We start from the raw sequence: 26,238 nt of genomic DNA, 5'->3' as shown, positions 1-26,238 counted from the left end.
TTGTCGGAAAAATGGATGAAATTTAAAGGTCCAACTCATTGTACTCAACATTTTATAACTATGGCATGGTGGGTCTACAATTTAGAAAGAAAAATGCTAGGGAGTGTCACACACATAAAGTAAACTCATTAAACAAGCATTTAATAATTCATTGATCCACATGTCATATCATGTGGTTTATAAAATATTATTTAAATAAATGAGAGATCATCAGACACTCAAAAAAATAAATTTCTCCTCATTTATATTATAATACTTAGTGGACCAAGTTGTTTAAAAAAAAAAAAAAAAAATCTCTCCTTAGCACACCTCTAGCCCCAATACAATCAAATTAAAAGGGCCTACATCAAAGCAACTCAGGAGATAGTGTAACCCAAGAGAGAGTGTTGAATCATACACTGATTTGTCGAATGTCTTCAATCACAATCTCTGGCCTCCAAGCAAAAGAGCAATTCACGAGACTTAATCTTAAGATCTCTTTCAACTGAATGAGGATCGTCTTCGGATTCTTTTCGTGAGGATCTCAGAAATTCTCACATTGTGTTCGTTCATTATACATCGTGCGGTCATATTTTAAATATTTTTATTTAAAATTAAACACAAATAGTACCGGACGAAAACTGACTGCACAATGTACAATGAACATATACAATATAAGGATCCCCAAGATCCTCACAAAGGGAATTCGAAGAGAACCCTCATTCCTTTCAACTAAATGGAGACAATTATCACTTGACCAAATGCAATATGGTGCTCTAGGCAGTTTTCAAAATTGATTTCTTCTCTTATAAAAAAAATAATAATAGTATTTAGTTACAGTATAATATAGTATTTCGTCAAAAGGTTGTGTAACTAATTAATGTGCAAATGAAATTGCTTGCAGCAATATAATATCATAAGTTAAAAAAGCCGACAAATGGAATTGAAATAATGCGTAATTGATTCTATTTTCTTTTCAAACAGTTAATTGAGGAATTTTTTTTTTTCCAGTGTGCCACAAACACATCCGATTGCATTATAATTGGTTGAAAATTTGAAAATAAAAATTCAACCAATTATATTGGTGTACCAAGTCTCGTTTCCGACACATTGAATAATCTCTCCTAATTGATATATGCATTCGCTGAATTTGGCATGTAGAATTTATTTTCTGATTACCTTAATTAACCAAAAAATCAGGAATTAATTATGATTGAGTTTTTTAAATTGTGCAGTAAACGGCAAGGCAAGCCATCGCTCTTCCATAATCCATATATAGATGAAGGTAAGAATAGTGTTAGATCTCACAAAAAGGAGAAGCCATTTTCTGTTCTCCAAACGGCAAAAACTTGTTGGAAGCCATTAAAGGTACGTACTGTTCAATTACTGTATCGATCATCTTCTGTTTATTCATGGCTGTTTCATACGTTTCATTTTCCACCTCTAATTTTGAATATGCCTTTAAATTGGTTTTTTCCTATGTGGGAATAAAACGCTTTAATTTGTTACTGCTATAGCAGAAGCCATTTTTATTGTGAACTGGTAGATTGATTACTTCAGAAAGTATATGTGAAATATTGTTGTATGAGACTTCTACGCATGTATTTTGTACAATTACATTTTTTCTTGTAATTACTTTCCTCCTCTTCTTTTCATGTTTGGATCGGCTAATTTTCATTGAGTTTGTTTCTAGGGCTGGAGTGGAAGTGTTTTTAAAATGACTAAAAACATTTGTAGAGAAAATATTTTGTGTTCCAAAAGCACTTGGCAATCCTTTCTGCTATAAGCACAATATAAATGCTTCTTACTAAGCACTTCAAGTGGATTACAAGGATTCACTTCCATTTTTACTAAAAATTAGCTCCAAAAACTTTTTCATCAAAAACGATTTCAGCCATTTTAAAAGCATTTACAAACGAGCCTTTAAATAATTTTTTTCTTTGTAAATACCTACGTTTTTGTTAATTAATATCCCGTTTGGTTATCAATTTGTTCTCTGTATGTGTTCCCCATACCATTTGTAGTACTGGGTTTATTTTTTATTTTATTTTATTTTTATTAATTATTAATAGGAAATTATTCATTCATATCACGACATATATATATATATATATATATATATATATATATATATTCTGCTAATTTACTTTCGTCAATTTCAAAACATTGAGAAATTTTATTGTGTTTTGGGTTCGTGATATTGCGTGTAAATTGATTAAAAATTGGAGTTCCCTGTGTGCGACTGGAATGGTAATTAGGGTTTCTTCTTCTTATTTTTTTATTTTTTTATTTTTTTTCTCCTTTCACATTTGTAAGTAAACCCTTTAAATAAAATGAAAAATATGCATAAATAGACACTAAATTGTTGTTCATATAAGGATTTTATCTATTGGGTGCTTTCGCAATTTTATTTTTGGTTAAACTTTGTAACTGCTTTTATTTGTGCCTATTTTCTAAGAAAAAAATATTGAGTACTAGTCAAACAAAAGCTTACTAATGAAAAATATGCAACTCTTTGGACAAATTTCAAATTCTATTCAAAAGAATGTAAGTTTCTTTTTTCTTGGAGCAGTAGAGGAAAATGGGTCGCGGGAGGCTGAATATGGAACTCATAACGAACGAAAGAGCTCGAAAAACAACGTTTCAGAAGAGAACAAAGGGAATTCTGAAGAAGGCCGGCGAGATTTCCACTCTTTGTGACCTAGATGTGTGCATGATCATCTATGGCCCGAAACAATCTGGTCGTAGTCCCGAACTCCACACGTGGCCAAGAAACCCGAGTGAGGTCAATCGCATAATCAACAAGTACAAGGCAAGCACCACGTGCAAACCAGCCAAGAAAACCTTCAATTTGTCCGACCTGTTGATGGATCGAAAGACAAAGGTGCATGTCGATACCTACAGAGCGCGCAAGGAGATGTACGAGGCCAAGTACCCAACATGGGATGAACGTATTGAAAATTTCTCCGAAAATGAACTGGAGCTGCTTCTGAATGCATTGGATGCTAAGCTCGAGGCTGGCAAGAGAACATTGCTTCATAAGAGGAACCGGCCGGCTGAACACCAGTATATTTGTTCATCAACCCAAAAGCAGCCTTGTAATTATTACAAACCGGATCAAAATAATAACAATGTGGAGGACAAAAATCCCATGACGAGCTGCTCTTGGAATCGTAGTAATATGGATATGGTGGAGACCCTCCAGCCCTTTCCAGTCTCATCATTTGACCATCATCATCAGCAGCAGCACCCTTCCGATCAAATGCTTCGATTCGATAATTCAAATGAGTATACGAATAGCGTTTTGGCTCCTAACAATAATCTGGGTCCGCTGGCGATGTGGATGCTGATGGAGAGCAAATACAACCATAGTAGTCTCCAGTTAACCGGAGGGGCTTCCGGCTGTAATTCTCAATTGCCATTTGAAGGGCGGCATCACAGTAACTTCGATAACCCGATGATGATTCAGTCGACGGTGGAGAATATGAATATGAATATGAATATGATGAGGCAGGAGTACTATTCAGCTCGACTCATGCAGCAGCCAGCTGTGCCCTACTTGCAGTATCCAGTGCTGCCGGCTAGCGTTTCATCATCGCATCAAGTTCATCAAGTGCAGGCTTCTCATCAGGTAGTGAGAGACGATGATCAGTACGAAGATATCAGCCAGTATCTAGTCATGAATAACAAGATGGCTTAACTTAATTATATCTTGTTGGGAGTTTAAAATAATTAGTTAGTTAATTAGTGATGCTTTGAATTCTATATAACTGATTTAATTCTATATATTTTAGGTTTAATTTAGGCTCGTATTGGGATTTTACAGTGGACTTTGATAATTTACACGCCGTGATCACCTGCATGCATCCCAGAATTTTAGGATCCAAGGTAGTAGTTGTTTTCTGGTTCTTCTCTGGTTGAGTATCGATCGATCTGTATTAAGTTTTTGCAGTTAATTAGATGAATTTAGGTGCGTGCTACAAAGATAAACTTATTGCTGGAAATATGAGTTAGCTACTGTAGAGCTCTTGTATTTGATGTTATTTCTTATAAAAAAAACAAGTAACAAAATACAAATGACATCCGAATTCATACTGCAAGTTCATATAGCTGATAAAAAACCACAAATCCAAAATTTTGAAATTTAAATCAAACAATTTGCAACGGAGTTCAGTATCTATGTGGTGCAAGTACTTAATAATTTCTATTTACAAGTCTCTGCTAACAGCGTCAAGGCCTGCAATGCAATCTATACCATTTCAAGGGATCACTTAGCTTCTCTGTGTGCTTACGTGCAATATCTAAGCTTAAATATTCCAAACTTTGCAAGGGGCATTTGTGTTCACCAACCGACGTAGCACGAAGCTTAGGATTATAAGCGTAAATCTTTGAAGAACTAAAAGTTTGGAATCTACTTGTTTTTAAAAGAAATGTCAAAGGTTGTATTTTATTAAAAATTTTAATTGATGATTAATATGGAAACAACCATTGGCTTAAATAATCTGATTACAACTCTATGGGACACTCAAAGTTCTTAGGTAATTAAAACGATGGTAAATAACATTAATTGAATGACAAATAAAAAGTACTATTTTTAGTGCAGAACTTAATAATGCTGTTTTGGAAGCATAAACGACTTTAGATAATTGAAATCAATCATATATCACATCAAAGCTGTAAATTTGAAATGAGATGTCGTTATCTTTTCCAAAAGTATCATAGACCTAAATCAGAGCTTAGATGACAAATGTGCAAATTCCCATTATGTTTTTTTGTCTTACGTCAATCTATTTTTTTTTCAATCCAGTCGATCATTTGTTATACGTCAGAAAGAATCACAAGGAATATATTACAAGTGTCATGTGACACGTAACGAGTGAATTTGTTCTTATGCTTAACAGCAAAGGAGCACAATTAGTCGAAAGATAAACAGAGTAGGTTGCTCTCTTTGGGAGGTGTGACAAAATCTGACCAACAGCAACAGCCAACAGCCTCCATTTCTCGACAACGTGAACGCCTAAGCTGCTGTCGCGTAGAAGGCAATCACGAGCTCTGCACACTTGTTCTTCTTCCAGACAAAACGTAACCATTAGAGCAGAAGAGTAGAGAGAGGAGGCCAAGCAATTTCATTTCCAGCCACTTTCCCATTTCACACTCCAAAACCCACATCACCAAACAAATTTTCGACCTCAAAGTTCCTCTTTTGAAATCCGCTGACGACAACCCTTTTGCGTTCGTCGGCAAAAGGTGTCAAATCTGACAGCTTTTTTTGCTACACATTTTGATTTGCAGGCTTGCAGCGTATGAATTAGAAGAAGACAATGTTAAGTCCGTCGGTCAATATAACCGCGTTGGCAAACGCAAAGTAGAGTTTGTCACTTCTTCTTTTTTCTTCCCTTCAAAGTTTTACATTTGCTTTGTTTGTGTTGACTGGTTTTGGTGGGTGGATAGGCGAACCTTCTGGCTGAGAGTTTTAAATGTTTTTGCTTTGCGTGTTTGAATTGCAAATCTTGTGTGGGGGTGATCTAAAACCCAATGATATAAAACCCTCTTGGGTATTTGTTGAAATTTTGTAGAATCTGAAGTGTCTTAGGGGAAAAAGGTTTCTGGAAGTTTGACAAAGGGGTTGTTTAGATTTTGGTGAAAACCCCACCAAGAAAATCTAAAGTTTTTTCCGAATCGATTTTGTTGTGGTGATTTGTTGATCTGAGCTGTGCAGTTGAGGGTGGTGTGAATCTATGATACAAAATCAGATGTGAGTTGTTTCAAACTTTGTATGTTTGTTTGAATTTAGGAATTAGGAAGTTAGGTTTTGCAGCTTCAAGGAGCGAAGAGATCTTCTTGCGATTGATCGTTGCCAGTTTGATCGTGATTTCGCTTCTCAGTGAGTATAATATTGGAAACATTTGTAGTGTCTGTGAGCATTTGTTGTTGTAATTGGCTGTGCATATCTTAAGTTGCTTGGAGACGAGTTTAATTGGACGAAGAAAAAGAAGAAGAAAATGGTTGGGAGTACTGATGGAGTGACCGATAAGGTCTACTCAAATGGGTTGCTTCACCAATCAAGTGATTCTGTTGAGCAGAAGCTTGATGATCTTCGGCGTTTAATGGGCAAAGCAGAAGGTGATCCACTTAGGATAGTTGGTGTAGGTGCAGGTGCTTGGGGAAGTGTCTTTGTTGCTATGTTGCAAGATAGTTATGGTCATTTAAGAGATAAGGTCCTAATAAGAATATGGAGAAGACCAGGAAGATCGGTTGATAGAGCAACAGCAGAACATTTATTTGAAGTGATCAATTCAAGGGAGGATGTGCTGAGGAGACTGATTAGGCGGTGTGCGTATTTAAAATATGTTGAGGCAAGATTAGGTGATCGGACGCTTTTTGCAGATGAGTTACTGAAAGATGGGTTTTGTGTGAATATGATTGATACCCCTCTTTGCCCTATGAAGGTTGTCACAAATTTGCAGGAGGCTGTTTGGGATGCTGATATTGTGGTGAATGGGCTGCCATCAACAGAAACTCATGTGGTCTTTGAAGAAATTAGTAGGTACTGGAAAGAGAGAGTAACAATGCCAGTCATTATCTCTCTTTCAAAAGGTGTTGAGGCTGAATTGGAGCCTGAACCACGCATAATTACGCCCACTCAAATTATCAATCGAGCAAGTAAGACTGATTCCATACTTTTCATGGATTGTTAACAATGTTTTTAGGGTCAATGCACTGGTAGCTAAGGTTCTGATACCTATTTTTCTCCTTGAGTATTTCTTCTTGGTTGTTTTCTGCTATCTGTTTCATCATTTCGGGTGCTCTTTGATGCTGAGTTATTTACTTAGTGTGTTTTATAATTGTTTGATAATCCCTCCATTGAGTTGACGGCCTTGAGATTCTTAGTGCGGTTTTCTTTCTGATTATAAAAGTAATCTTTAGTTATTTATTTATTTATTTTATGCTATTAGAGTGGTTCATACTTCATAACATGGTTGTATGGTTATGATAGATATTCAGTCAATTATTGCCTCGTACGTTTTTTACCCTGGCTATTCTGTTCTCTTAATATGTACTCTTTTTTTTTCAGCTGGTGTTCCCAATGAGAACATTCTCTACCTTGGAGGACCCAATATTGCCTCTGAGATTTACAACAACGAATATGCCAATGCTCGGATATGCGGAGCTGACAAGTGGAGAAAGCCCTTGGCTAAGTTTTTAAGGCAACCCCACTTTATAGTATGGGACAATGGGGACCTTGTTACTCATGAAGTTATGGGTGGCTTAAAGAACGTCTATGCCATTGGAGCTGGTAAGATTCTGTTCATTACATCTCCTATTTGATAAACGTTAAGAGAGTCAGACCTTTTCTTGAATTTAACCCTAAATGGTCGGACTGCACTGCAAATTAACACATACTAGAGTGACTAAAGAGTCTTAGGTGGTGTAGCTTCATGAACTTAATAAAATAAATGAGTGAGTGTGAGAGAGAGAGAGAGATGACTTGTGAGCAAAGAATTGCAAGATTATGCCAAATCATATTTTCCTTTGGTTTTTGGCAAAGCTGAAATATGAGTAGGCTTTGATAATTAACCAAAAGATGCTGCATTTGTGTGGATAATTGTTTCATTCCACAAAATGATACGCATGCAAAGCATATATATTGTTGGGATTTTGAATTATCTACTTCGTCGACCGAAGTAGATAACTGAGGCATGCTTAAGACTCCAAAATTTCATTGAGGGCCTCACCTCAACTTGGAAACATGGTTTATGACGATTCAATGTCTATAGACCTAAGTATGCATGTTAGATAAGGAATTGCTAATGGACCTCAAATATCATTCTCATTTCCATAATGTTTTGGAAAGCTATTTGGCCATACTCTTAAATTTATACAGTTTTGCTACAAGCCTACAACAAACCTTACATTCTCTTAAACTTGAGCATTATTATTTTAGGATCTCTCCCATATTCCATTCGAAGGATACTGGCCACTCAAACATAATTCTATTTAGTTAACTGTTCTGGTTACTGTCTGGCAACAGAAGTTCCCTATATGTGTGTGGGCACATGTGTGCGTCACAATTGAAGTTGTCTAAAGAAAGATTCATGTGTTGCAATCCTGTCTTTGGGCGACTGACTGAATTTTCTTGCAAAACATCCATTGCCGCATTTGGATTTCCATGTCAATTACCTTTATTAGATCTCGTGTCAATTGGAGGTTGATATATATGATTTTTGCCTTATATTGGCCTGATATATATGTTATCTTGGAATTTGCTTTGTTGTACAAGTGCTATCCTTAAACATTGTAGCAATTATAATCGATCGATTTAAGCTCATTTCTAAGAGTATGTATTTGAAGGCTAAAATACTTTCAACTTTGAATCATGACCCAACAGGAATGGTAGCAGCGTTAACCAATGAGAGCGCCACAAGCAAATCAGTATACTTCGCACATTGTACATCAGAGATGATTTTTATCACTCATCTGTTGGCAGAAGAACCAGAGAAGCTGGCAGGGCCTTTGTTGGCTGACACGTATGTTACCCTGTTGAAAGGTCGTAATGCATGGTATGGACAAAAGCTGGCGAAAGGGGAGTTAAACCTTGAAATGGGTGATAGCATAAAGGGCAAGGGTATGATTCAGGTACAGATCTCAATCGACTTCATATCCATGAAGTAACAAGCAAAGCTTTGCCTTGCATCATTATTATTGTTTAATGAAATCTGGGCTTTGACCTTATGACATAGATTTGACTAATAAGTTCAGTGGGAAACCTTCCAGATCTTTGCAATGATTAAAAAGACAAGTGCTTGCGATCACGAATCATAAAATTTATAATCGCATTCCAAAGAGTTATTAACAATATTCTGGTGGCTGCTTGGAGCTTTCTTGTCTGAACATACTGGACCTTGCTGATTCTGTACTTTAATGCCACATACAGTTGTAGAAAGAAGGATCATATCGAATATATGATTCTATGATGCTTGAATCTCATATTTTGGTTGTAAATATACCAAGTCCTCTACTAATATGCTTTAAAAATAGGCTTTTTAGCCAAAATGGTCCCTGAGATTTACATACCACATCACTTTGGTCCCTGAGATTTGAAATCAATAGAAGTGGTCCTAAGATTGTCCACCATCAATCATTTTGGTCTTTCCGTGCAAAATTATGTTAAATAAGGATCCAAATGACAAATATACCCTCAATTTAATAAATAATGAGTCAAAATGATTTGACAAAAATTAAGGGTATTTTGGTCATTATATTCTTATTTAATGGAGATTTTTCAAGGAATGACCAAAATGATTGATGGTGGACAAACTCAGGGACCAATTATATTTATTTAAAATCTCGGGGACCAAAATGAGGAGTTATGCAAATCGCAGGACCATTTTGGCTAAAAAGCCTTAAAAATATTTTGTTTCGAGTTATCTGTGTCATAATTACCTCTTATATTCTACTTCATTATGGTGGAAAAGTATAGCACATGCAGTTTCACTTTGGTGTTTGATTTCACTGGCTGTTTAAAGTTTAAATTGGATTCATTACAGCTAGTTCTGCGCGAGTGATGCATGCATGTACTACTCTTAGAGTAAGGATCTGTATGTTTGTTCTGTCATGTGACTGCTTTCTGTTGCTGTAAAAAATATGTGTGGATTATCTTGTCTCAATAAAATGAGATTGGTTCCTTGAAAGAGTGCAAAAGACGGCGCTTTCATTTATTGGAACTCTGTAATGATGAGACCGTTTGTATCTTGCAGGGGGTCTCTGCTGTGAAAGCATTTTTTGAGCTGCTAAGTCAGCCCTCTTTAAGTATCCTGCATCCCGATGAGAAGAAGCCCGTTGCTCCCGTTGAGCTTTGCCCTATCTTGAAGATGCTATATAGAATACTCATAACTAGGTATTACTTCTCTGTTTTTTTCCAAATGAAACTAAGCCAATATCATTTTGATCAAGCTAGTTCAAATTAATGTGAATCATACTAGAAGTGAATTTGATGTCATCTCGTTATGTGAATCTTTAGGGAGTTTCCGTCGCAGGCTATTCTTCAAGCGTTGCGGGACGAGACCATGAACGATCCTCGGGACCGTATTGCAATCGCACAAACCCATGCATTTTACAGGCCATCCCTTCTTGGTCAGCGGCATTGATGTGGAACCTCTCTCTTTTGCATGTAATTTTATCAGTTCTAAACTATGTCGTAAGAAGCACTGTTGTCGTAGTTTCGTATAGCATTCTGCCGGGGGATAATGTATCGGGAGAACGCTTGGTTATCGGATTGTTTTTCCGATGGTGAATTTTTTGGTTGAGAACCCGGAATTGCACTTGTTTAAAATTCTGGCAGTTTTCTATCGAAGATTTTTTTTTTCTTTTTTGGAGAACTAGATAATGCATTATCCGGACAGATATGCCAAAGAAAACAAGAAGGCCTATCCTGAGGCAAACAAGCCAGCTATGGCAAATAGAAAAGAGTAGTGCAAGGAGGTGCTTATGATGGTCTCCCTCAAAGATTTTTATCATAATAATTTGATATCAAACTCGTCTGAAGACTTTTCACTAATTGTAGTATTAAGTAGTGTTCCACATTGGGACTAAGTTACAATGTTAAGTCTAACCCAGATTAGAACATCTGGATTTAAAACTTTGTATACCCATTTTCGTAATTTAAAACTTAATATTAGATTAGAACATCGAAATCCGGCACAATATTACGTCTCAGGAAGATATATATTTTATCCATATAATTTTTTGCAAGATCTAAAGTTGATTTTCGGAACCACTACAGTGACACATACCATAAAAGAAAAATTAAAGAATATTGTTCGAGTCAGTCCCAAAATATAAAAATTTATGCCAAGAAATAATTAAAAAAAAAAAAAGCGATGTGATATTTACACAACTTGTTTTACTTCTTATACATATTTTTAATTTTCGACTGTCGGATTAGATAAATTGAAGAAGATTAACAAATAGAAATTATCAGGATATCTGAGAATAAAATGAGATGTGGATAACACACCCAAAAAAAAGAGTTACAAAGGAGGAGCGTTTTACGTTTCATTCCTTGGGTTGCGCAGACCGAAGAAACAGCGGAGACGGCAGCGGCAAAAAGTGAAGAGTGAAGTAGAAAAGCCGAAAGATGTCGTTGGTGGACTACCCATCTTCAGACGACGACGTATCGGAGGAGGAGGTTAGGGAAAACAAGGAAAACGAGCCCCAGCAACAATTACCCAGCGACGATCCACGTCCTCGCACCCAGTAATTGACGCCCCCCCTCAGTTTATTCAATTTCATCGATAAAGTTGAAATCTTTTACTTCTTTCGAATTTATCACTATTTTTGTTATGGTTTTTTAATTTATGATATTCTGAGTAATTTCTATTATTTTTGTTTTGTTTAATTTGTAGAAAACTACGTGTTGGGATGCTGTGTGGGTTGTAAATAAGAAAGGAAAATTCAAGGACTTTTAGGAAGAAGCATATTGTAATTAGCTTAATCAGAATGAGGGTTATTTCCCATGTTTAGGGAAGTTATAAACTTGTTTTTGATACAAGCGATATTCTACACTAAATACCTTTAAGCTCGTCCCCGCGCACGCGGGGGTGTGTGGGGTGGGTTTGGAATTCGAACTTGAGTGCAGAAGGGGCCAACTTGGCTAAGCTCAGGTCTGACGGAAATTAAAACTTAGAGAAAGGCATAGTATTAAAGAAAATTTCATTTTATTTTCTGTCTTGTTTTATTTTATTATTTTAAATATTTCTAGGGTTTCATATTATTTCACATGATAGTGTTGCATAATGTTGTACTAAAAGAGGGTTTTTCATAGCAGTCCTAAATTTTTCACAGCTGGAAAAGTAGTTACAGTGTCCTGTATAAGCTTACCCTTACTTCGGTTGTATTTTAATTTGGTTTTGTTTGTTTTCTGTGTAATAGATTGGTTGTTTCATCATACCAGCAGCCGGAAAGTTCTGCCCCTTCATCAGCTCCTTCAATCCAGCAACTTCCTGATGCTTCAATGCTCTTGAATTCTCCTGTTTCCTCATCCAATATGTTGAGTGGCGGCGATCACTCTTCTCGTGTTGCAGCTGCAATGGTGGAGAGTTCATCACGCAAGAGGGAGAATGCATTTGCTTCCTCTGTTCCTCGCAATAAAGTTCCTAGAGGTAACTTGCCTCATTCCAAGAATGTTCCAGATACAGTTGGTGGTCTGCTGGTTCCGCCTCAGCTTCGTGGAAGGTCAGTTTCAATATGTATGTTTTTCCATTTCCCACAGCTTATTTGGCATTTAAAAATTTTCCCTTAGATTCTGGTTTTGTTTAACTGTTTAGCGATATAGAGATTTAGAGATACACTTTTGCATGCATATGTCTGCTCATGACTTGCACTAAGTTTGTATGGTTGTGATTTGAGGTTTAAATACTAACTTGCCAATTTGTTTTTGGAATTTTAACTAAACTTGCGTTACAGGTAGATCATGCTATTATGATAACAAAAAAGATTAGTAGATTTGTATATGCGATGAGTTGTAGTGAAAATTATACCATTACAGTGGGTGGATTTTCTGACTTTGGCCTTCACACTAAAAGGATTAAAAATTACCTGTTCAATTAAATTATGAGTTGAATAGGGGTTAAAGTGAAGGTTTAACCAAAAGAAATTATCCCTTAAAACCATCCCCTATTCTTTGCAAATCGTTGTAGAATTAACACATGAGAGAGAACCATATTCTGTACAGCATGTTGCAGATACAAAATGTTTATCAATTTTAATGGGATGGACTCTCCTAAGTGGGGGAGAAGTTGCACTCATGGAGTGTGTGATATTGGCCTGTTTAACCGTTGTGATGACTTAATGGAGTGGACTCTTTTTAAGTTGGTCCTTGATAAGAATTCTGTTGCGCTACTCTATATTCATAGGGTTCCTGAATACTTATAATGGTTCATCCTTTCGCCTTTGCTTTTACATGAAACGATGGATTTGGGTTGTTTACTACTGCATCATATTTGATTCTATGATTGGACTTCATGGGATAGGATACTCATCGGAAAACTTTTGTCAAGTCTGTCTTCTACTGTACAGGGTCAGGTTTGTGTATTTCTAGGTCACTGCATGAATCTTGCTAAAACTAAAGCTATGGGAAATTTTTTTAGGAATAGAACAAATACAATTTTTTTTGTGTTTGGTGAAGTTTTAGAAATCGATTCATTGGGAATGAATTCTAAACTGATGGTCCTTTTTTCTTCCGGATGGTGGCAATCCCTGAACTTGGCATATTGTGTCTGTTGAGCAACGTTAAATATGCCAACTTTGTTCTACGTTAAGAGTTTTTCAATCTCACATCATTATTTTCATTTTTGGGTCCAGGAGCAACATTGTTACAGAAGATGTAGGAAAGCTATTTGTCAAAAAGCAGGCTGACCCTTCACCAAAGTAGACGATATCTAAACAGGTGATGACATAGTCGGAGTCTTAGATACTGTGTTTTTGTAACGAGAGTCTGGATAATGTCTTTCAGAATCACATCAACTACTGAGGACTTTGGTTGTGTAAAATGTAAAGAATGTTAGAGAAGCCATGTATTGAATTTTTGTTCTAGTTATCCTAAGTTGTGTCACAACAGTTAACTAGGTCTGGACGAAGTTTTCCAAAGGTAGGTTTTTTCTGCTTCTGATGGGTTTTGTTGCATTTATGAGGTGAAGTTGACTGTAATGCATTCGCGTTGTAGCTCGTGTGTTTTCTTGGACACTGACTCAAAATCTAAAGTGAGTCACTTGTCATTGAACTCTTTTGACCATTGTCGGAAGCTGTTGAAGAATGCCGCAAAGTGGTTGGATGAAATGCGGAAGCTCAAGATAGAACCATCAAATAGAGGAAAAGGTACGAGTTTCGCGCCTGAATTCTCTTCTTCTACTTCAGAGAGTTTGATAGATCTTGTAGAGGACTTTTTCTCTTCAATTGTTCCTCGAAAGAGTGCACCGTCTGTCTCTAATGCGAATTTAGAGTGCACCGTCTGTCTCTAATGCGAATTTAGAAAACGAGATAACAGATGTCCCAAAATACTGAATCTGGGAACACACAGAGGAAGAATGTCCCAAATACTGAATTTGGGAAAGAGGAGAGACTGCCAATAAAGAAGGATGCTCCATATACTGATTCTGGGAACATGGAGAGACGACCTATTGGGAATGATGTCCGGAATAGGGATTTTCGGAACACGGAGACACCGTCGAAGAGAACGAACATCTCGATTACTGGGAACACGGAGACACCGTTGAAGAGGACGAACATCTCAATTACTGGTAATGGGGACTTGGCTCAAAACGGAGCGCGGTAATGAGGCTTTGTTGTTGTTGTTGATAGTCAAAACTAGCGTTATATATTTAGCCTCAAACGTTCATCTCGCTCACTACTCTCATTGCAACCCAATCTTGTTTACCTAGGAAAATTTGCAATCGACCCAGCACGCACAGTCACTGCCGTCTCTACAGCATATACCACCGAAGCTCACGCATTCAACTCGACTTACAACCACTGAAGCCCTGCCAATCAACTCTACTGCAACGCCAGAACGCAAGCAATTTGAAGTTGAGTTCGTATAAATACAACCGAAATGGCGAAAAGAAGACTGATTTCTAGCTGACCTCAATGAACACTGAAATGTACAACCAAAAATGACGAGAAATGGTGTCGAAAAAATGTTGGCGCAAACATACAACAAAAAAACCGAAGAGATTCCTCCATAGTTCTGCACAAAAATCTTTCTCGAACAAGCAGTTTCGATCTTTCATGCAAGGTCAGGGCCACGGAGGAGAGGTTCGTAGACATCCTCGTGATCCCGGGAAACTTCTTGTTTCCTGACTGAAACAGGAATGAACTTGAGGACGACAGCAACGAGCAAACTTACAGCGCCGATCAAGACGCTTGTTAACCACAACTCCCAACTCAGTGGCACAGTTTGTGCAAACTTGCCCAAGAATTCAACTATGATGATCTGGAAAACAACGGTGGAGATCATCACCATCATGAAGGTGTAACTGCTGAACATGCCACTGAACACATTGATCTTCTCCATATCACGGCTGTTTATCTCGTTGAATACCTGAAAGACATGCAAAATTAGATCACCTTTGAACAAAGAAACTAAAATATCAGGTTTAAACAAAAACTTGTGTTGATTTCCCCATGAACTTTTATTTTGATCAGTTTCTCCCGCCTTTAAACTATTGTAAATGACCAATTTACCCACTGCGTTCTTGTTACCCACATTTTATAGAGATGTCACATTTCTAGAAAAGAAAAATAACAAATATCATTTAACGACAGCATGTGACGTTTTTAGACAAAAATTTGAATGCAATTTAAGTAAATATGACATTATGAGCTAAATTGGCCGTTCCTGGGTGTAAAATTGCCCAAAATAAATGTTTAGACAGGTATGAACAAAGAGAAAACAATGTATAAGAAGATAGTACCTGGCAGAACACAAAAGAGTTGAAGATAACGGTATTGAGAACGGAATTTGCATCTGAACCGGTGAGCTTCAAAAGCCGGATTCCACAAAACTTGAGAGCCAAAAGGACAGCAATCTGGTAGATACTCTGGCCAATAATGTTCCTCCACATGATCCCGGTGATGAACTTGATGTTCCTTCCGACCGGTGGCCTTTTCATTAGACCCTCGTTTGGTGGCTCTGTAGCCAGCGCCAAAGCACCAAGAGTGTCCATGATCAAGTTCACCCAAAGCATCTGCACAGCCGTGAGAGGAGCGGCTCCTGAAAGTTATTTCGCACATTCATTAGCGCCTGCAATGCATTTGGTAAATATGTATGTCGAAAGGTTTTGAAGCAGTTCCGCTGATGAACAAACCTGAGACGCATGCTGAAATGAAACTGAGCATCAGAGCGACGATGTTAACTGTTAGCTGGAACTGTACAAACTTTTGAATGTTGACATAAACCGCCCGACCCCATCTTGCAACATTCACTATGCTTGTGAAGTTGTCATCCATTACTATAACATCAGCACTTTCTTTCGCAACCTGTAGACCGGCAGATGTTTAGCCGACTATTAGTATTTAAGAAGAAATAAAACAGTGATATAATAAAAATTGTGTAGGACGACGTCTGTAAGTAACAAACCTCCGTTCCTGCAATACCCATAGCAAGTCCGATGTCTGCCTCGTGCAGTGCAGGAGCGTCATTCGCCCCATCACCAGTTACTGCCACAACTTCTCTAAGCTCATTCCTCAACTGTTTCACCAAGGTGTGCTTGTCCAAAGGCAACGATCGAGCCATTACCTGTGCAAGATTTTTTCACTAAATTCCCGACAGAAAATTGATCCAGAAACTACTTCCCGTCAACACAAATGAGCATTTATACTAAGAGGTTATTAAAGCAATAGAACAACTAAAACCTGCAGTTTCGGAATTATTTCTGCCATCTCCTGCGAGCTCTTATTTTGGAAATCTTGCCCTTCTATAGCCAAACCATCTTCTGTCAAAATGCCACACTCTTTAGCTATGGCTTTAGCCGTATTAATATGATCGCCAGTGATCATCCTTACAGTAATCCCAGCATCTAAACAAGTCTTCACGGCTTCCCTCACCCCCGGACGCACAGGATCCTTGATTCCAACAACAGCGATTAACGTATATTTATCGTCAGGAATACTGTCTTCACTAGAGGAGTCATATACATTCTTGAAAGCTAAGCATAGAGTTCTTAAAGCTTCACAAGCAAAACCATTTATGACATCTGAGATATTTGTTCTTTGCTCGTCCGATAGAGGCACAGCTTCACCATGAGTGGCAACAATATTATCACACTTTTTTAAGATAATTTCTGATGCTCCTTTGCAGTATGCTCGTTTCTTTCCTCCATCAGGCAGAGCCACTAGCACCGACATCTTTTTTCTGACTGAATTGAATGGTTCAACCATCAGTATATTATAATCCTCACTGTAAGATTTAAAATCACCTCCCAGAAGCATTCCAAATTCAATTACCGCCGTCTCTGTTGGAGTCCCCATAATGCTATTCTTCCCATCTTCCCCCTTGACTACCTCCGCGCTTGTATTCAGAAAGATGGACTGTAAAAGGAGGTCATGTACTCCTTCAGAAGCTGACTTCAACACATCATTGTTATCATTACTCGTTATAGTCTCGGTTTCATTACAGATCCATATCTTGTTCACAACCATATGATTTGTTGTCAAAGTTCCAGTTTTATCTGTGCAAATACAAGTAGCAGAACCCATTGTCTCACATGCAGAGAGATGCCTCACGAGTGCTTTATCAAACATGAGTTTTTTCATTGCAAAGGCGAGACTTAGCGTCACTGCCAGAGGTAGCCCTTCCGGAACTGCAACAACAATTATAATGACGGCAGTCGAGAAGTAATTCAAAAGCTTTAATGCATCTTTGGAAGACCAGTCTGTCATGTGACGGTGAACCGCCTTGTTTATTAAAAACCTTGAAGTCAGAACTATAAATGTTAGCACAGCGAAAGTCAAACCGATTTTTCCGATAATGGTTGCAACTCCATTAAGTTTTACCTGCAGTGGTGTCTCATTGTTTCCCCCTTCACTCAGAGCAACCATTAGTCGTCCCCATTCAGTTCTCATACCAACTGATGTCACCAACATTTTCCCAGAACCATCTTGCACTTTGGTTCCTGCAAGAAGAAAGGGTCTCTCTTGATTTATGTCCGCTGGCTCACTCTCACCTGACAAGCTTGATTCGTCGACTTGTAAGCTGTGGCCTGATATGAAAATACCATCAGCTGGAACTTGATCGCCGATGGAAAGATGAACTATGTCTCCAACCACCAAATCGTAGATAGAGACCTTCTGTCTGCGTCCGTCTCTAGTCACCTGAACAATTATGTTTTTCTCCTCTTTGTCCAGTTCTTTAAATTTCAACGACTGCTTGTAGTCACTGATTGCAGTCACCAACACTACTAGCAATATGCTAAGTATTATTCCCAAGCCATCATATATACCTTTCGGCATTCCTTCAGTTGTGATTCCAACACCTATAGAGACCGCAGCAGCAACCATGAGGATGATTAGAGTTAAATCTTGTAAGGCTTCCCAGAGAAACATCCCAAAACCTTTAGCAGGTTTCTCTGCATATCGGTTGAAGCCATATATATCATGCCTAATAGGTATCTTGCTTGAAACAACACCATCTTCCAGCGATACAGAAACCACTCCTGCTAATCCTGGTACTCCTCCATGTCTTTCCAACCCTTTGGTATCGTGAGATCGAGCAAAGGATGCAATTTCCTCAGGATCAATGCCAAAACCAGCATCTTTAACTTCTTTGGGAAGATTACAATCCCGGCGATTGCCAGCTGAATTGTATAAAAAAATTAACATGACTTAGAAAGGAATCACAAGTTTAAATGAAGGAGATGTTACTATAATAAGAAGAAGAATATAATACCATCAATGAATTGTAATGCTGCTTTTTGTACGTATATAGCAACACGTATCTTCTCCTGACAAGAATCAACAGAAGCATAGCGAAAATGTTAGAATTAGAAAATATTTAAACCAGCATTTGGGAGTTAATTAAACAGGCTTTTCATGCTTAGCAGATGTCTAATACCATCAAACCTGATGCAAAACACTCATGATGCTGAGGTAATCATACATTAGATATTTAATTAACATTAACAAGCCTTAATTTCCTGGCATCGAAACCTAGTTCGATTGAAATACTGGTCAGATGTGCTGACAATGCACGCCATCCTCACACAAGCATATAAAAAATTTCCTTTTGCAAATACAACATCCTGACTTTACCAGGAAACCTTCATTCCTTTGTTTTTCATCATTTTTATCACACTATGAAATCGCAACGCTTTAAAATGGAGGTAATACAAAAGCAACGAAACCGACACCAGGAAACGCCATTTTCTGGACATCTAAACAATTTGCAGCTTCATAGCATCAGTGGTAAGTTTTTACCTCGATACACATGGTGGGAATTTGAGTCTCGTACTCCCGATTTCTCCCCAGGCCTTAGACCTCCATTGAACTATTTACTTGTCATTGGTATATTCTACTACATCAAACCCTCTTCTATATGTACCACTTCCATATACTTTTTTTGGGTGAAACAACGGGGCTAAACAGCACAAAACAAAAGCACATAAAGAACTTAGCCCTGAGAGTCTATACAAATGACTATATCTCGAAACCCCACAAAGATCATCTATCATGTTTATATTTTCGTAGAGAACGAAAAAAATATATTTCCTTAATGGTTTAATTGTTTCATTAAGCTGAGATTAGTAACCCCCGTGAGCTTGAAAAACCATAGCTACAATTCAATAATTAAGTTTAATGCACAGTAATAAAGAGATTCAACACCCTGAAGCGAAGACATTTAGAAATAATTAAGTTTATGAAGATAAAACATAACTGCTAAATTAAATGCATCAAACTGTAGCGACACTACTTATTCCACTGCTTAATGCAACCTACTGCGTTTCAAGTTCAAACTCGTTATATACCAAATCAAGAAATTTAACTACTAAAACACTCGTAGTTATGTAGCATTGAAGCCACACGTAGTTTGTGGAGTAATCATCCACCTCAATATTTTACAAATCATGAAACTTGATCAATCATGAATAATGATTGATTATGTCACTGCTCCCTCACAAGTATAATTATGTAAGAATTGGCAAAGGCCTGTTTAGTTTCCAAGGAAATCTTAGGCTCCTAACGAGAAAACAAACACAAAAAATAGAAAAGTAACACACGCATCTCATCTATTCCTCTGATTTCTCCAAAAAATTTCAAAGCCAAAACAGAACGTGACATGAAATTTAAAGTAACGAGCTATCGTTCATTCGTTTGAATGTGACAAACACAATGGCGAGAATCGCAACACTTAATTGAAGAAATTATAAGAACGATGACGATGGAGAGGTTGAAAGGAACCTGGAGGTTCTTGCGCTTCCGCTTGTCCTCAGCGCGCTTAGCGAGATCAGCGACCATGCGGAACCTTCGGGTGGGGTTCTTGATGACGGAGACGGCGGATCTCCACCGCTTCAGGGCTTCCTCGGACGGGCGTTTAGGTTCGACGTCGAAGTTCCTCCGCAAGTACTCCTCCATTTTCTCTCTCATGATTTCCCTCTCTTCTTCTGAATACGATGACTGTGATCAGTCTGACTGACTCGCTATGGGTGATTCAGCGACTCAGTTCGTTTGGATCTGTGAATTAATTCGCAGTGTGTGGATTGAATGATTGAGAGAGAAAAGGAGATGGAGTTTCATTTCGTGTTATGGAAATGTTCAAAACCAAGCCGAGAATGGCGGGAATGTTTTTGCGTGTATTAAAAGGGAAGAAGAGTTAATTGTTACTTAGTACTACAGTGCTATTTTTTTTCACTTGTAAGTAAGAGATTAGGTTTGATTCTTGCTAAAGACAAATTTAAATCATATTATTGCTAGCACATTATGAGCCTAAGCCAACCCCCTCAATTTAGTGTAGATAATATCGTTTGTTAAAAAAACTATTACTCATTAGCATGGATGGCATACTTATGTTCATAATTACGTTGTACATGTTTTTATATTTTGTAGTCGTATGCATGCCGGACAAGAATATAAATGTTGTATCTTATTCAGTTTATTACATATAATCTGTCTTTTGGACGTCTCTTATCCTAAATAAAAAAAAACAAAGTGCGCTATTTATAATCTAAGAAGAAACGCACCATAAATTAGTATTTCCGATGCTCTTGAATCTTTCACAATTCAATTGTTTTATCGATACTTTTCATATGTCAAAGTGATATTTTCCTTGGTTTTGAGGGTAAATTGTGAGTCTCTACGGATTTTTGTGTCCGAAGCTCAAAGACTTAGAGATTTGAATTATTCATTTTAAATCATGTGGCTCCTATTAACTCATCTCATTATGCCACCTCACACAAAGCAAGAGTCTCAAACTTTCTCTCTTCAACAAGCTAGATCTCCTGATCCATGGACTTCAGACACAAGAATCTGGAGATGATCTCAAATTTTTATGGATTTCTTTTCTTATTAAAGCTCGAAAATGGCAATCCAAATATGTTAAAGAATAGTATTCGTTTTTTTGTTGTTGCTGTTGTTGAGAATAGTACCCCCTATATCCTAAAAAAAAAAAATGAATTGACCCATTGTTTTACGTATTTGCGCTTTATAAGAAATTAGTTGGCCTAGATTAAAACATGTTTGCCAAGAGAAATAGTAAGTAAACTTCAAGAATGGGAATATTAACGAAACAAACTGTAACTACTATGCGACGTGGTTAGGGTTTTCTTTTTATTCACTACGTCCTAAGTTTAACAATTTGTTTTACTAAATCAAATGAGTGAAAAAATTCTTGTGCAATTGTGTGTCGGTTATTACAACTTTTAATGACGACAATTCTATGCCAAAAACAAAAGTAATAAAAATAAAAAAGATGAAAAGACCGAGAATGATTGTCAAGAAAAAATTGTCGCCAACCCTAAAACGAATGGGGTCGGGGCTGTTGACAAAAGATTGTCTTTGTTTCTCTCTAATTTCTTTCAACGGTTACTTTAGGCCTGTTTAAGGAAAGCCCAATCAAACAACCACTTCGGTCTCCAAATTTTCTTGGACTCCAGATTCCAACGGCACTCGTTCTGTTGGTTACCAGCTTAAACCCAAATAATATTCATGTTTTTATAGACAAACTCAAAATGCTTAGCAATTTGTTTGGGAAATGATAGATATGTTAGAATATGAGCATAAGTGTAAGTATATTTTAGCCGGATGTTTGAGTTCAAATTGGTTTAGAATATTTTTATTGGAAGGGGTTTGAATGTCTTAGTTTATATACAATTGAAACTGAGAACTTATCATAAATTACTCATTTATATTAAAATTGGGAGAAAATATCGGTTTCCTACAAGGATTCTAATAGGAGTATCGTAAGGATTGTTTATGTATATAAATAGTCATCACTGCTCTCACAAAAATTAATCCGGCTCATTATTAGACTTAAACCTATTATAAGCGGAACATATTGTTTCTGCAAGAGAGAAAAAACTTACCATTGAAGTCAGCTATAACTTCGTCTTCTTCGACTTCTTTTAGATCAGAAATTAACTAGCAAACGATACGTTCGAAATTTAATATTGAACGATATAAAAGATTATTAAAATACAATCCTAAAAGTTGGTTATATAGTCTTAATGAACCCTAGCTCCAAAATGAAAATATTATTAAAAACACAACATAACTTTCAAGCGAAAAAGTCTCAAACCTAGTACTAAAGAAACATAGCACCTACATTAGTGTCTGGAAAAAAAAGGCTTGACACAAAAGTCTAATATATCAACTTTCGATAAATACCGCTAAGAATATATAACATATAGATCAGTGAGTTCTCAGATCTCAAATCATTTTTCTTGACTAAACGTCGTTTCCTTATTTCAATTTTACCACAACTAAAATAGCCTAAATCTCGTTCTACATCAGGATATAGTAGCATCAATTCAAAAGACAAATGATTATGGTATGCTAGGATCCCACAACCCTCCACAATCTCAAAAAAAATTCCAATGTACTCGGAACACGAGCACATATGTCATATATCATTATGTTCGAATTTAAATGAGATAGTTGTGTGTAGTAAAAAATTAAATAGTTATCAAACAAGTATGCTAAGTGATTGGAACATTTAAGTCAATACCTTTATGATTATTGGATATAGATGGGTGAAATAGTAGGAGCGACTCTATAACATCGAAAGGGGTAGAATTATATGCAGGTATGATGACACCTTCGACTTCAAATCGGTGATCCTTGCTTCCTTTGTCTTTGTCATCATTCTCTACACTTGAGTTCCCCACGTTTAGTATAAAATCCAGGCCACTTGCCTCTTATAATTTTGACATGAGAAAAAGGATGCACAAATGAAAACGCAAGCTGCGCACTCACAATTTGACCACCCCTGTCCATGTACATGCATATATACATATGGATCAAGATTGAGGGACATATATTTTCACATCCTTAATTGTGGTGAACATTTTGTAACTTTATTCAAAGATCCAAATCGTTAATATTTAATTTATCATTTACAGATCATTTTTGTTAAAAAGTAGATAAATTCAACACCAATATAAGTCATTCTTTTGTGGTGAAAAAGAAAATAGACAAATACAATTTTATAAAGAAGTACTAAAATAACTACTATTTAATACAACAATTATATGATTTTGGATTTAAGTAATTTTCTGTAGAAATGATATTTGAGGGAAGATCTAAAAGATAAAAATTGGGTCGTTGAAACACGTTATAAAGTGAGCCTAAAAATATAGGGTTATACTATCCACATACCTATTTTTACATCTTACACAAGCATCGAATAAATGAAAAAAAATCAAAGAACAAAAATTAATAAAAGTGTAAAAAAATAAAAAAAAAAAAAATTGTGAATAACACTATCAAAAATAAATGACAGAAAAATGTAGGTCCTCCGATCTTGACAGTCTATTATACATAAAAACACACAAATGGAGCTTTTTTTTTTTTTTTTCCAATTATCACACGTGGAGCCTTTAGACATTCCCTCTTTAATTTGACATGTGGAACAAGAAACATATGCATCTTAGTATTATGAGCTAGCTAGGGCTACGTGGTAAGTGGGGTCATCCTAACATATTCTAATAAAAAATGAAAAAGAGAGAGCCGAAAGAGAAAACCTTGGATCCTCTTGTGGCCTAATCATGTTCGTTTTATATGTACATGCATGAAATGAAAGAATGAAAGAATGATAGAGCAAAAGCACCTTTTCTTAATTTCCTTTCTGCATTTTCTCATTTGACATTATTGATATTCATACAATCATATCCCAGCTTTACACCCAAAATTTGGGCCAACATTTGCCTTTTCTCTTGTAACACTTTATTGTGGGGATATGATGCCACACGTATCCTTTTGCTCTTTAAACATATTTATCTTTAATTTTTATCGTTACTTTGAATAAATCAAACATATATAACGGACATGGTTAACAAAGAGTTTATAGGAGAGAAAAAAGATACGTGACTAACATTTTTCATATTGTAAGATTGTTAGAGCATCTTCAACGCAAGGCCCAAATTTTGGACCTATATTCTTATATTAAATTAAAATAAAAGGCAAATACAAGAAGAGAAATATTAAGGGGTCTCTCTCAAAAGTGGATCTTTCTTAAAAGTGAAACTCTCAATGGATTCTCTGCCACTTCACAATTTAATGTCTATTATTGTCCTGACAATATAAAACATTGTACCGCAAACATGAGAGTTCATAAATAGTCCGAGTCCCTTTAACATTTCTCATGTAAGAATATATGTCTAATATTTAAGCATTTGCATTGGTGATGTTCTTAGTATGAAACTCAATTATTGCTAGAACATAAAGTAGTAGTAAGCTGTTGTCTTATTTATGGTGTAGACAAATCCTTGCTTTAATATGTAAATTCATATTTGAAAAACATCATAACACTTTGATTAAGACATTACCCGCAATTACACATTTATGGAGATGTATAGTTAAATGCAACTAATCAAAAAAATCGTACAAGGAGAAAGTCTTTTCTGTGTGTTAGTACCAAACTATTTTTTTTTTTTAAATAATTGTGACACTGTCACATAATAGTATTAATCCTCTTACATCGTGATACATGTATTTATCTACAAATATTAGGTATTAAGTTTAACAACACAATTAATAATGCCATCTAGACGTTGTAACACGAGAATTATTAGCACTACATACTAACACCACGTTGTAATGTGAGTCATTAAAAATGTTTCATAAATAAAAACTAGTACAAGTGAATCTATGCAAAATGCACCTTTTTTTTTTTTTTTTAACAATGACAACTTATATGACATAAGCATACCGATATATAACGTCCCGTGTCAACAGATAAAGACATGTGAACAAATATAACATCTCATATCAGTAAAATAAAAATATGTGAACACAAAGTTACACATCTTTATTTTAGAGCATCTCTAGAAAAACTACAAAACTATATTATCCACGTTAAGGGGGAGGGATGATGGAACTTAGCCTCACGAGCTAGCAATAATGTGGTCTAAATTCGGCTTTGGCGATAATTGAACTTAAGACATTTCACTTACAAGTGAAGAAGAATAACACTAGATTATGGTACAAAATAAAGGTGAACAGTTGCTTTTTAAATTTATAATCACTAGTCATATGATAAACGTTAAAAAATAATAAAACTCAATAGTGAACCCGTGAACCAAGAAAGAAAGAGAGATAAAGTGAAAATGAGTGGATAAAATTTTTTCCCTTGAAACGATTGATAATAAAATATTCAAATTTGTTAAAATAGAGAATGTTGTTAAAGATGAAAAATTAAAGAGACTAGCTAAAATAGTTTTTTGATGGGAGACTTTATATGTGGTTTTTAGCTATTAATATTATTTGATTGAAATCTTGTTGGTTTTTAATTTTTAATTGAGGACCCCAAAATCAATGTGATAATTTATTTCTATGTACGTTACTATATTTTTTTAAATTAAAAATTAGAAATTTTAGTTGTTTATATAAATGAGATTTTAAATAAAAAACCATAATTTGTGGGATTAAAAATATTAAAATATAAACATACTATTGTGTGTGTTTATATATATATATATATATATATATATATATATATATAAACATGGGTACATTTATCAAAATTAACCCAAAAAAAATTATTGTATCAAAACATGGGTACATTCTTCAAAATCACAAAAGAAAAAAAAGAAAGAAAAAAGAAGATATTAGGCTTAATAACATTAGTTAATTTCTTCGATTAAACTTGACATGGATACATTTTAAAATCAAAGAAAAAAGAATGTACCCATATAAGTTTAAAAATAGATTAAAAAAATGAATAGATTTTATATTAAAAAAATGGTACATTTTACATATAACAAAATAAAAAGTTTTACATGAATAGGTACATATAATTAGCATGGGTACACTTAGCAAAAATAAAAAGTACAACTAAAAAAAAATATGGGTACAAATACAAATAAACTTTAAAAAATATGGGTACAAAAAGAAATTAATATATGGGTTACAAATTAAAAATGGGTAAAAACTAAAACTAAAAATATATGATAAAAAATTTAATCATAAATATAAATATACTAATGGTAACATTTTTAACATTAAATGAATATAGTTAGAAATAAAAAAATATTTTATTATTGAAATAATTAATGA

At 35.8% G+C, this 26,238-nt stretch overlaps 4 protein-coding genes across 5 annotated transcripts; 3 read left to right on the top strand and 1 right to left on the bottom strand.

Annotated features, from left to right (window-relative positions):
• The first annotated feature begins 4,855 nt into the window (after window positions 1–4,855).
• On the top strand, window positions 4,856–10,346 carry LOC137747305 (putative glycerol-3-phosphate dehydrogenase [NAD(+)] 1, cytosolic). The gene is made up of 5 exons (XM_068487396.2): window positions 4,856–6,642; window positions 7,055–7,276; window positions 8,369–8,616; window positions 9,738–9,877; window positions 10,001–10,346. The coding sequence occupies exons 1-5, from the start codon at window positions 5,982–5,984 to the stop codon at window positions 10,125–10,127; spliced, it is 1,398 nt and encodes a 465-aa protein (XP_068343497.1). The 5' UTR covers window positions 4,856–5,981; the 3' UTR covers window positions 10,128–10,346.
• Window positions 10,347–11,022: 676 nt separating this feature from the next.
• LOC137748170 (uncharacterized) lies at window positions 11,023–13,576 on the top strand. 2 transcript variants are annotated; one of them, XM_068488275.2, is made up of 3 exons: window positions 11,023–11,235; window positions 11,911–12,227; window positions 13,342–13,576. In XM_068488275.2, coding segments are annotated over exons 1-3 (438 nt in total). In that variant the 5' UTR covers window positions 11,023–11,116; the 3' UTR covers window positions 13,344–13,576. The 2 variants fall into 2 exon arrangements, with proteins under 2 accessions (XP_068344376.1, XP_068344375.1); XM_068488274.2 differs by having other exon boundaries at window positions 11,024–11,235; window positions 11,911–12,213.
• A 100-nt stretch (window positions 13,577–13,676) lies between these two features.
• Window positions 13,677–15,297, top strand: LOC148698337 (uncharacterized). The gene is made up of 2 exons (XM_088680486.1): window positions 13,677–14,276; window positions 14,418–15,297. The coding sequence occupies exons 1-2, from the start codon at window positions 14,024–14,026 to the stop codon at window positions 14,510–14,512; spliced, it is 348 nt and encodes a 115-aa protein (XP_088536612.1). The 5' UTR covers window positions 13,677–14,023; the 3' UTR covers window positions 14,513–15,297.
• Window positions 14,589–20,296, bottom strand: LOC137748168 (calcium-transporting ATPase 4, plasma membrane-type-like). Its single transcript, XM_068488272.2, has 7 exons — window positions 19,930–20,296; window positions 18,422–18,476; window positions 16,390–18,329; window positions 16,115–16,273; window positions 15,843–16,014; window positions 15,450–15,748; window positions 14,589–15,076 (listed from the first exon to the last, which is right to left on the bottom strand). Exons 1-7 carry the CDS (start codon window positions 20,113–20,115, stop codon window positions 14,762–14,764), a joined length of 3,126 nt encoding a protein of 1,041 aa, XP_068344373.2. The 5' UTR covers window positions 20,116–20,296; the 3' UTR covers window positions 14,589–14,761.
• Between the last annotated feature and the right edge of the window lie 5,942 nt (window positions 20,297–26,238).

The sequence above is a fragment of the Pyrus communis genome, chromosome 2 (assembly GCF_041283825.1).
Source record: "Pyrus communis isolate YQ-2024b chromosome 2, ASM4128382v1, whole genome shotgun sequence".
Classification (NCBI taxonomy): domain Eukaryota; kingdom Viridiplantae; phylum Streptophyta; class Magnoliopsida; order Rosales; family Rosaceae; genus Pyrus; species Pyrus communis.
Note: the sequence above shows the minus strand (reverse complement) of the source record. Positions and strands in the feature narration are given on the sequence as shown.